The sequence below is a fragment of the Phaethon aethereus genome (genome assembly GCF_964289735.1).
Source record: "Phaethon aethereus genome assembly, chromosome: 4".
Lineage (NCBI taxonomy): Eukaryota > Metazoa > Chordata > Aves > Phaethontiformes > Phaethontidae > Phaethon > Phaethon aethereus.
In genome coordinates this window covers 16,752,248-16,764,459 of record NC_138578.1, presented here as the reverse complement: position 1 = coordinate 16,764,459, position 12,212 = coordinate 16,752,248, and the positions used below count along the sequence as shown (strand labels likewise).

Sequence of the window (12,212 nt, the reverse complement as noted above, 5' to 3'; positions counted from 1 at the left end):
AGAGGAAAATCCCAACTAAACCTACATTGTTTTTGATGCACAAAGAGAAATGCCAGAGCACCTTTTTGCAGAACGTGGCAGGAAAAGGAAAGGTTAAAATCAAAAAAGGTTGCATTTCAGAATTGTGGAAGGCTTTTGCTGGTTCTTTCAGAAAGGTAGCTTTTTCAGAATTGAGGGTGGGAACAATACTAGGAGGAATATTTACCACTATCAGTCAGAAGAATAGGAGAGAATTTTAAAAGTAAGTACCTTAGTAAATTTTACAGAAACAGTTCCCCCCTCACCATAATTGCCACATCATAACACCCTTTGTCCTTATGACTGGTTTGTGAGTGGGAGCAGCAGCTGCCAGTGAAAATACAAAAGAGCATGCATGGCAAAAAAGTCTGAGTCTTCCCGAGACCAGCCTTGTCACTGTTTTTTAGGCTGTATCTGTCCTTCCACTGGCTGGAGGAGATGAAATGAGGATCACCAATTAGTTTTTGCAGGCTTTGATCCCTAAATAAGCTCCCAAAAATCATTCTAAAGCATTCTAAAAAACACCTCTCACATCTGTTACATACTTTACCCTCTTTTTTTCTTTAGTTAAAACATTTTGTATTTTATAATGCTGCTGCTAAGGTCCGTCAGCTTTTTAGGAACACGTTTTTTCCATCTAGGTTGAACTGGCTCAAAGTACACTTTGTGTGCACACATGTATCTGTATCTTTGTGACACAGTAGAGCTGACTATTGATTTGAAAGCAGTAGATGTTTGAAGTGTTAATGTTGGAAGGAAAACTGTTAGCTGTTCATGACTTGTGGTTGGTATCAGTTCTGGTAAAGCCTAAAAAAGTCTGAAAACCCTTCAGGGTCTGAAACTTTTGTAGGTAGATGCTTTTTTTCCCAGAAGTTAAGAATCCTAAAGCTTCTGTCCTGGATTGTCGCTACTGCTCACTGCCTTATGTAGACAGGTAGAAAAGATTGTCTCTGAACCATCAGATTATTGGCTTACTGGTATAGAGTGAATTTTTTGGTCCATCTAACCATCAGATAAATAACAGAAGAGGGGAGTGCGCACAAAGCTTTTTCCTGCCTTGACATAAAGAAGTGGCAATTTACAACTTAAATCCATTCCTCATGTCTGTTTTCTGTTTACTTTTATCATCTGCTCAAGACATTCTGTCAAAGGAGCAGTGAAGGTGTCAGGATATAAAGAGACTCACCAATTCAAATGAAAGCATTGTTACTCTTTTGCTATGATTTTTGATACAGTTTGAGGATGACATGTTTTGAATAAAATTCAGCCAAGTGTCATTCAATACCATGCTCTTAGGCACTACTACAGAGCACTGTCAGAAGACTGTATTTAGGTTTATAACATATGAACATAAATTTGTATGTATTTATACATGCATATATGTCACAGAGACAAAAGCACACAAAAATGCATAAACCAACTTAAAGATTTTTTTTTTTTTAATATACTTTAGAAGATTTGTGTGAATGTAAACATTTGGGAAACTTGTGCAGCAGAAGTCACTGTAGGCACTAGAATTTGGACCTCGTAAATAAAAGTATGCAGGATTATATCTTTCACTTGAAATGTAACAGATGCTTAAAATTTTGTGGAATTTTAATTACTGCTTCTCAGCCTGGCACAACAGATGCTATAAATTTTCTAGCAGATTTGTGCATGAGGCATGTAATATATAACACCACACTATTTAATTCCACTATTTAATGAAAGGCTACCTATTAAAAATTTTTATAGCCAAACGAAGAATCTCTTGCCATGTAACCATAATGGATGGAAATAATAAGTAAATCACCAGTTTACATGTATGCAAGCAATATTTTGTATATATTATTCATAGCATTTGTATGGTTAACAATTCTAATAAACTATCAAACCCCTTTAAAATCTTTGAATGTTGTGAGAGTAAGACAAAAAACTCTGTAAGCATAAGGCACAAAATATCCTTGTGCACGTCCAACTGTTACAGACTTCCACAGTTCTGCATTCACTATGACTGTAACCTCATGTTCACAACATGTAAGTAGTGTTGTGCATAGTGCTGTGATAATAACCATATTCTCAGAACTCTTTGGACAGCTTTAATAATGTTTCGCTGTATTCCACTGACCCTCATTTTGACTTCGATTTAACGCAGCTATAGTCTAAATAGATTAATAGGTTCATATAGTTTACGAATTAACATGACAGGTTAATTAAAACACGTTGTAAGGTGCCCCTCTGTGGGCATCTTTCATTCTTTTTGCTTGATACAGATTGCGTTTATTATGTTCATTTTGTACAAATTATTAGAATAAATAACACAGTATAGTACTGTATTATTAATACCTCTTTTTTGGTATTAATCTCTGCTTAAGTGCCAAATGTTGATGCTACTTTAAATGGTCTCTTCCTATTTTTAAGTACTGAAGTGCTTGCTCAGCTAATGTCCTGACCCATTGTAACATAAGTAAATAAAATACTGGTGTGGACCAAAACATTTTCCAACATAAACCTGAAAAACAACAACAACAACAACAACATGCAAAACGTACTGGTGCGTGGAATGTATCCACCACACAAATAAAAATTAAGAGACAAATGGCAGAGAGAAAATATAGTCACGGACAGATTCCATTTTGATATCTTCTGAAAAATTCTGGAGGGATTAATTCTAGGTGAAAATCAGGTAAAAAGATTGTATTGTACCAGTCACAGACACTGGACAGTTCCTGCTTGGTTCAGAAGAGCAAACCACCTGTGTAGTTCAAGTCAGTTTTTTGGTGTCATAATCATATCAGTATCATTTTCAGAGACAGAATTACCATCCAGTGGATCTCAGTTCACAGAACATCACAGTTATAGTCAATCTACTCAGTCACTTCTAGAATTAGGTACAAATGTGCACACGTCTGAACTGATTATGGAACAGTCACTGGGCTTCCTGTTGAAATAGCTTTGTTGTGACTTTTTTTTTCCTGTTTGATTCTGAAGTGGTATCAGAGTCCTTAATTTTCAGTTTATGCTGTCTTTATGGCTGCTTCGATCTGTATTGTGATTGTTTAGTTCTTGATTTTTCCACTGAATGCTTGTTCCATTCATGGGCACTGAAGTCACTAGACTCTTAGATTGGGAGCAGCAACAGCAAAGGCATGACTGAGGGGGAAAAAAAAAAAAGTTACCACAAATTTATCAATTCTGTGCAGATTGCCAGCCATATTTTTCATTCAGAAATAGATAGAACATGTCTATCACAGTTTGCATGTTTACATATGAGGACTATGTCAAACTTACTTACTGGTTTAGCATTTCAGATAAAGTGGATAGTTCCACTTTCAGTTTGGTATGTGTGCTATGTGAACTGCTAGCTTGTAAACTAGACAATTTATAATCCTTCAGTCCTTTGCATGCCTCTTCTCCCAGCTGCTAAAAATAGGTAATAACTAAGTGGTTTAATACAGTTAATTAACTGGACATAAAATCTTATGAAGAAGATCTTACCTGGAAACAGTTTTTGAATTTCTTGCTCACAAAATACAGAGCTATTGGGTTTATACAAGAGTTCATGGTTGCCAGGTTGATGCTGATATAATCCAATGGCAGCAAGAAACTAGGCAACAAAAGAGAAAGCAAAACATTTAAACTGTTCATATACTGTAGAACGTCCATGCTCTTTGTGGTTACAATGTCTTCTGTCACAGAAACTAATTCTCTCTTACTTAACTCCCTCAATCTAACTTTGTGCCGTGCCAGGTCTTAATAAACTGTCTCACAGAAGTTCATAAAAGGCAGAGGAAAGTGATTGCAATGGTGACAGACAACATTTATTGAAATTATGCTACCCCATTAAAACTGAAACACCTGAAAATGATACCGTTGAAAAGTCATAAAATAAAATGTTTGGTCTTCTAACGCCACAGCTGCATGCACAATGACATTTCTTACATAAACTCCAAGTGTGCAGCATTATATTTTTTCAGTATAAACAATTGATTGATATAGAAAATAAAGTACCTGAGCAGTTCACATCTGCCAGGGTCTCTTTCATTGTATACCATTTTCTTCAAAATGCGGCTCAAATGGAGAGGGAACCAGCAAAGAGCAAAAATCACTACTAAGCAGAAAACTGTCTTTGCAACTTCTCGACGCTAGAAAAAGAAGTAAAGATAACTATGATTGAGTGCCTAACTCATATTGGTAGGTCATAGCAGTGTAGTGATGTTGGCAGTAAAGTAAGTAATCTAGATAAAGCATGCAAGTATTCCCAAAGTGCAGCTTCCAGACTACCTGATGTGCCTGAACCGTTTTTTATGGAGCTTGTCATGTTTGTGATTCTGGCCATCCTCAACAGAACCTGCTCATCACTGAGACTGGAGCAGCAGGAGCACACAGGTCATTGCCAGGACATTGTAGATGTTAGCCAAGGAAAATCCACTGCTGGGCTTTCCTGATTCCTGATTTTCTTATTCCTCTACACTGGATTAATTTTCTGGCAATCTCTCAGATAAACCTCTGTCTTCAGAAACATGTATATTTTGCAGAAAAACTTTTTCATGTATGAGGGAAACTGGGATCACACCTGATTGATAAACCACTTCTACCTAATCTTTGATGTGGGGCAATCTGTAAACCTAAGGCACCTAAATCAATTGGCAATAAAAGTTCCCATTCAATCATGTACCTCGTCAGGATGTCAAATTCTCTGTGATGTATTATTTTATACTTAGTATGCATCATATTACATAAAGGGATACTGCAGAGTATATTAATTTTGCATGTGATCCTTGCTATGTGATCTTGATGTTCTTAAGTAAACAGTTCCTCTACAAACAACGTTTGTCTGTATTACAGCTTCATAATCATAATACTTAGTCAGGATATAATTTCGATTTGATGGATATTTTATATGGCTCTAGGGATTTACAGATGTTTTAGTGGATTTTTGACAATGCATACCAGTGGTGTTTGGTAGGCATGGATTTGATAAAGAGAAGCATATGAGGGGGTCGGAATACCACTTCTGAAAGTGCCACCATAATGTAGCAATAGCAAGCATTGCAAGGCTTTGTCATTAAAAAACTAAAAGTCAAATGTGTGATTACAGTAAGTCTTGTTAGGCTTTGAATATGATTATTATTGTTTCTTCTTTCTTATAATAGCAGCTTTTATCAAAATACCAGAAGGATCATGACTAGACATTAATGTGGACAAGGCTGTAGGGAAGGAAAGAAGAAAGAAGGGCAAAAGGTCATAGTTAAAAAGACAAGCATTTGTAAATTGTGGCATAATGTCATCCTCCAGCAACCAGTCTGAGTAGCTTGCTGGGCACTGCACGTCAGGATGGAGAAGGGGGAGGGTGGATTTCCCTACTCTGTAGTACATACCATTCTAGTTCTAATGGGTGGAGTAGCTTGTGTGTGGCCCTAGGACAGACTGTGTTGCAGGCCCTGGGGCCTGATGAGGGGAAAAAGTAGAGGATCTGCACAAGGGGAGGATTTTCCAGTGTGCCCTAGTCTGGAATGAACCAGCAGAGGAGGAACCTCTGAGAGAACTCACACGAATGCAGAGGGGACTGCTTTAAGGATTCACATCTGTGAATGTGGAATTAAAAGAGAGAGTAGCATTCGAGGGGCTGACATTAACACAGGGGAAAAACTACAGATTGTTTTTAAAATTTCCGTTAGGAACTAAACATCAGACAGTGCTGCAAAAACAGCAAAGCCATATCTGACGGTTCTGTGAGTGACTTTATGATCATTTGTTTGTACTATTCTCCTGTTGCTCTGTTCAAAGCAGCTACAGTAGTGGTACTGCAAAAGTGCAATGAAAAAAAATTCGCTCTATTCTAAAACTGGTTATTCTACAATTGCTTTTTATACACAACTGGTTGCATATCAAAGCGTCCCAAAAGTAGGAAGGACCCATGGAGTCATATCTTTATGAATAAAAAGAAACATCTTACAGCAAATCTTTGTAGTTCAATTTCAAAGCATTTAGCCAGTAGTGATTTAAGGTTAAAGAGCAGGAAAGCACAACTGTCATACATGCTTAAGAAAAGAAACTGAGTAGTTTCCTGAGCGTCTGTCTTCAATACCTCCTTATACTATGATTCAGTCTTGTGTTCCAGGTTTAAATGAATACCTTAGTGTCATAAACGACCTACATTTTCACTTTCTATTTCTGTAATTTACTGTATTCAAGTACACTTTGAAACATTTCTAAGCTAACCCAAAGAGAGAAGAACAGTATTTCCAAACATTGGTGTTCCTAATAGTTACCTGCTTAAGGTGTTCACTGAGAGCGATTCTCAAGTTGCTGTTTCTTCTGTTTAACATTTCACAAGTCATTAGCGTATAAAAGATGGCAGTACACGCCAGTGGCATGCAGAAATAGAAACCGAACAGCCACCAATCCTTTGCGTCTTTGTAAAACTGTAGATAAGGTAAAGAAGAGAGAAGATATTTTCTTATGATGCGATGGAAAGTACAACAGAAAGGTCTTGGAAAGCGTGACAGTTGGTACGCTGGTATCTGTCTATTGGTAAACAGCACAAATGATGTAAACTTTGTTATTGTTGATGTTTTGGCCCAACATCAAAATGGGAATTGTAACAGTGTAAACATTCATTTTACCTTATGGATATCCTTTGTTGCAATATCTCTTGGGTTGGAATTAATTTTTTGGTTGTGTTTTCTGAACATTTGCACTCATTCATGAAAACTGGAATCCAGTTTCATGAAAAAGACATGCCAAAATGTAGACAGTGTCAGTTTTAGATAACAAATCTTACTAAAAGCCTGTTTCAGGAAATGCCATTTACCTCCACAGCTTCTCTCCTGATTCCAAAAAAGGAAAATTCAAAATGTCTTGTAAGTTTAATCACCTTCTGTTATCAGTGAGAAGATTGGTAGTTGGTATGCTTATGTGCTGGGCAGATAGGAGCCACTTCATAAGTGTTTTTCTGATACATACAAAGCTTAGGACGGGTGGCTTCTAGTGGTACAGTTACTTTTAACCCTTTGCCTGCCATTCATACCATTTGCCTTTTGTGACAGGACTTGATAGAGTAGCAGTACTTTGCTGTGTAATTTAAGTGTTAGCTGTGGTTTAAGTTAATACATTTATATATTATGGGAAATACTACGTTTGTCAAAACATTTAAAATTACTCTTTTCTGTAGACAATTATATTTTCAGACTTGAGAAAATATTGTATCTTGGTTTTTAACTTTTATGCTCAGCCAAAAGTGTGCACTGAAATATGACATTTTAAATACTTCCTGTCTCAATGTTATTAGTCACTGAGACGGATGTGTGTAAAAGGGAACCTTCTTTCTCATAATCTTTCCCCTAGCTTGTTTATTCATAGCGGATGTGCTCTTGTAACATCACAGTTCCCACACCAAATGTCAAAATGCTAATGACTGAGGATTATACGAATCCTGTTTGAAAAAGTCAAACTTTTGACATCTTATTTACATTTAAAACTGAACAGTACTAAACTTTGAAAGATGAAAAAAATAGATGCAATTAATAGACTAGTATTTAATAATATTAATTTTAAAATCTGCTTTAGTTACACTAGAAATTTTATTTAATAAGAAAAAGGAAATGTTTTTGATTTTTCTCCCTCTGCCCCAACACAGTTCGCTGCTTCCAGAGCTTGCTAATTTAGAGTATGCTTCTGGTATCTAGGCCACAACCCCACCTCACCGGACAGTTTGAATTGTGTCGATTAGCTTGTTTCCTCCTCCTCATTAGCCTCATCCCTGCGTGAGGAGGGGCTACAGTCTGCTGCATAGTTGAACTCTCCTTGGGGCTGAATTTCCCCCACTGGGAACAGAGCTGCTGCCAGCAGAAAACCAGAAAACAATATGCCTCATATTTGAAGAGTTTGTACTGAGGGGAAATCTAATTACCACTCCTTCTGCAGAGAAAAGGATTACAAATATATGGAGACAATTATCTTTTCCATGGGCAATCCTTCCAAGTCAGACTAGAATCACATTGGTTGGGCAGCACAACAAAATGTGTACTGTGTGAATCCGTGCTATGTTTACAAGGAAAACTTCCTGTCATCTCTGTCTACCAGCTTTCGTGAGCATTGCCTGTCAGTCAAGAAAACACTCACATAGAGTTCTGTGTCATAACTCTGACCAATGCATCAATTCTGTATGAGGACCTGGCTTGGTTAAGTTATAAAACCTACATGAAAATGTCTGTAAGTGATTAATTGTGGAATCCTGAGTTTCAAAAAGCTTACATCAAAGCACAAAATTGCGTTGATTTAAGAGAAGTAGACATTCTTGTGTTTGTCTTGAAAGCCCACATGGAACTGTTTTTCTACAGGAAATGTGCATTTTAAATAAGTTTCCTAGTGCACTCAGCCTCTTGGGAATCATGGTCTTGCATGAAACTTTTAAGTCTTTCAAGGATAGCTTTAAACACGAAGAAAGCTCCTATTAAAACCAAAAGTTAATCATAAATCCTTCCCAAAGTTTAGTAATTGTTTATTGTGGTGTTTGTGGTACTAAATACTATAGTTAAGGTTAAAATGGTATTTCCATCTTAATCTCATGTTTGTACATGCTTGCAGTAAATTGAAACACAACACTCCATTTTGACTGACACGTCCAACATTTACTCTCAGCTTGAACGTAAATGCTGGTTTGTTTCCTTAAAAATCAAACTGGCATGGGGAGATTTGAACTTTTGAATTATGCTGAGCAAGTCAAAGATACTAATTCCTGCTAATAAAACAAAACAAGCTATTTTACTAACCACATTAATAACAGAACAATAATCATTAAAGTTAGCATGCCTATGGAAGACCTGAACTATAATGTTTTTGAGAAGAGGGAAGAGAAGACTATTCTTTTTCTTAGGGAGAGAGGTAGTGGAGATTGTCCAGGCACATTTGTGGAGAAAAACATCAATTACAAAAGGGAAAATTTCAGCAGTCTGCATTTCATAAATCATATTCTTATAACTACAGTATTTACAGTCATATAGTCTGTAGAGTTTAGAAACAAAGATATAGTAAGTCCTGGGCAATTCCTCTCCATCTTAGCCTGCATTAATTATTTCCATTAGGGAATTCCTTTTGTCTTCTCTTGCAGTTGTCTCTTGTTCTTTCTGCCATCCCTGCAGTCTGTGTAACCCTACCAAAGTTGGGGATGTTTCTCTGAAAAACACTAATCATCCACACTTTTTATTTTCTAAATTTCCTACCTCCATTTTGCCCTATCCTTCCTAATTTTAGCCCAGGCCATGTTCTGATCCAATAAAAGGAGAAGTGCCAAACATTCAAAACAGAGAAGCTGGCACTCTACCATAAAAAACTAGTCCTCCAAAACATATGGTGTTTCCCTCAAGACTTGAGACCTTGCACTATCTGCCTTCTCTGAGACAAAAGAGAATATTACTCTTTTTTTTTTTTTTTTGTTACTGGGCAAATGGTGGCTAGCCCTTCTTTGGGTTCACAAAGAAAAAATTAAGATACCACTTTCCCATTTTCTCAGTATAAGGCCGGGTAGAAAAACACTATCCCCCTATGCAGTAAAAATCTATTAATTATGTAGCGACTACTCACCTGACTTGCTTTGAACAAGCTAATGTGTGTATTGGCAACTGTTAAACTACAGTAGCACAGAGGATGAGGGCTATGAAACATGCCGAAGAAGCCTGGTGTGTCTCAGGCACTTCTCTTGCTCTTGAGTTGCTGTACCTAGATGACAGCTAACAGTGTCCAAGCTACCTAAGTTGGAGATGTGAGTCTGTCAGATTTGTAATCATGATTTCTTGTAAGTGAAGGGATTATTCTCAGTTTGACTTTGTAAGTGCACATAGAATAGGAAAAGTTATGTTAGAGCATGGCCCCACCCTTTTCTTTATCTGCCAGAAGAGCTGGCTACTGCATGCAAAATGATGACTAATCATGGTAAAACATGTTTTTTGACAGTTACAAGCTCCAAAGGTGTTATACCTAGAAACACAATACCTTCGAAGGTTCTGGCTACCCTGATATGTCTTGATTGTACTTTAAGCAGGCCTGAATTGCAAATTTCTATATTAAGAATTCTCAGTAGTGAAGAAATGAAAATGTTGTAAAGTCCCATTTAGTATCTCCAACTGAAAGTAGAGACAGGTCACTGTAAATGAAGGATCTTCTTTGCACCAATATACATTAGAATACATTTTGCACTTTCATGGGGGAATAAAGCATATTATAATCCAGTATCTGAATTGTCTAGCCTATATACTGTGGATTCCGAAAAGAAAAGAAAGGTTGTTACTTACCAGCATAAAATTATTTGTAGGATTGAGCATGCAGGTAACATAACCTTCATCCTTGTATCTGAAGGGTACCACAGCAAAACCAATTGCTTCTGGAATAGCCAGAATAAAGGACAGAAGCCAAATGGAGAAAATTTCAATAGCAGTGATCATAGGGATTCCAATTCCCTGGACACGGCTCCAGGAGGCAACTGCTCTGTACCTGAAAGAGACAGGCATTAGTTTCCAGCCTTCAGTTTCCTCCTTAAATTCAAAGATCTTGGTTCAATTTTATATAGTAAGTAAAATCCTAAAGCTGACATCTTAGACTTGTATTGCTTGTTTTTTTTCTGCCTGTTGCAGGGGCTCTGCCAGCTATCAAGACATCTTAGATTTGTATTGCTTGTTTTTTTCTGCCTGTTGCAGGGGCTCTACCAGCTATGAAGACATCTAGGACACAGCAGAGCACATAAAGAGGTGGATAGCAGAGAGCTGACTGCAACTATTCTGCTTAGGCACAGGATTGCATGTAATTCTGCTATGTGGACTACACTAATGATTTCTAATTAAAGTAGGCAAGGTTTGTGGGGGCAGACTATATCTTTCACTACATCAGCTGACATAACAGAAGAAAGAAAGATTCCAGGCACACAAGCCATTCTAATAGATACAAAACAGCTATCTCCTTCAGCTACTTCAGCTGTAACAGCAGTGCTATCTGATGTGTTGTCAGCTTCCATGCAATGAAATACTGTGAAAATACTCTTCATTAAATGAAAATTCATTTGTTCTATTTACACTATTCAACGTTAAAATCACTGTATTTATGCAGCATATTCTGTATTTGCCTTAGACTACAACTGGGTGCTAGTTAGGGCAGTCTGACAGCTATCTCAGCCTCTACATCACCTTTCTGATGAGAAACTGAAGTCTATGGCTGAGGCCTGTGCATGCCAAAACCAACATATTTTCCGACTACTTTATCCCTTAGGTAGCAAGTTGTTCTGTAAAAAGTGGAATTATTGAAACCTGCTTTCTTATGTGTATGCATCTCATAACTGTAACCTTGGTAAAAAGTAAGAATTCTTAAAGAAGTTTCAAATACAGCCCATGCATTTCTCCCTCTTCTTCCTCTCTTTACCTTCTCTGTCCCTGCAATGCTGGAGGATTCTTGATACCAGGCTGCAGCCTTTCCTCCAGTTGGGGAACTGAGAGGGTCTTTCTCCTCTACTTGTCTGCAAGCTTTCAAGGAACTTGTAGAAATTTATTAGCTGTGAGACCTCAACCTGTCTATCAACTCTGGTCAAAAGGTTCAAAAATTGTTTGGAGAAGACTGATAAGTATACAATACAGAGTACAAACCAGTCCATAAATAAAATTTTCAGTAGCAGACTTAAATGTTGTCTAGCAATAACTACAGTAAATGAGTTACTTAGCATTTCCAACAATTTAGCAAAGACAGTGCTATCTAAAAATTACGGAAAGAACAAATACTATTTGTGATCTTGTAATAGTCTGAAATGCATGCTGATGTGATGTAACAGTTTCTAAACTGCTTATTTTATTTCCCCAAATAATAGCACCTTCCCATTTGGCATTACAGTGCTACATAGGTATATCATGGCATCCACTGATGAAATAGTCTTCTTCAGTTGAGGAGAAAAAAAATCAAGACAGGTGGTTCATCTGCTTTAAAAAATGTCAGAATAAGTCACCAAAGAAGATCATAAATTGTAAGGAGCTGTGTCATTTTACGCTCCTGACTATGGCAAGTATTCTTTTCTTCCTCAGACATGCCCTCATTTTATGCTCCTTTGAGTCCTGGCAGATACATTTGCATATGTACAGCTGCCATCTCTATCCTTAACACCTTTCCAAGGCAGAGCCAAGGCTAAGCTTTTCAGACAAAAGCAAATGGGGTGGTGATTTTAGCTGATGACAGCA

At 37.3% G+C, this 12,212-nt stretch overlaps 1 protein-coding gene across 1 annotated transcript in view; it reads right to left on the bottom strand.

Annotated features, from left to right (window-relative positions):
- Positions 1-3,009: 3,009 nt before the first annotated feature.
- The window catches only part of EDNRA (endothelin receptor type A), a gene marked incomplete at both ends in the record, with an annotated part of 28,162 nt that continues 18,959 nt past the window's right edge, over positions 3,010-12,212 (bottom strand). Inside the window, 5 exons of the mRNA XM_081999486.1 lie at positions 3,010-3,150; positions 3,496-3,604; positions 4,009-4,142; positions 6,273-6,425; positions 10,293-10,491. Coding sequence (XP_081855612.1) covers positions 3,010-3,150; positions 3,496-3,604; positions 4,009-4,142; positions 6,273-6,425; positions 10,293-10,491 — 736 coding nt within the window. The remainder of the gene's footprint in view (positions 3,151-3,495; positions 3,605-4,008; positions 4,143-6,272; positions 6,426-10,292; positions 10,492-12,212) is intronic.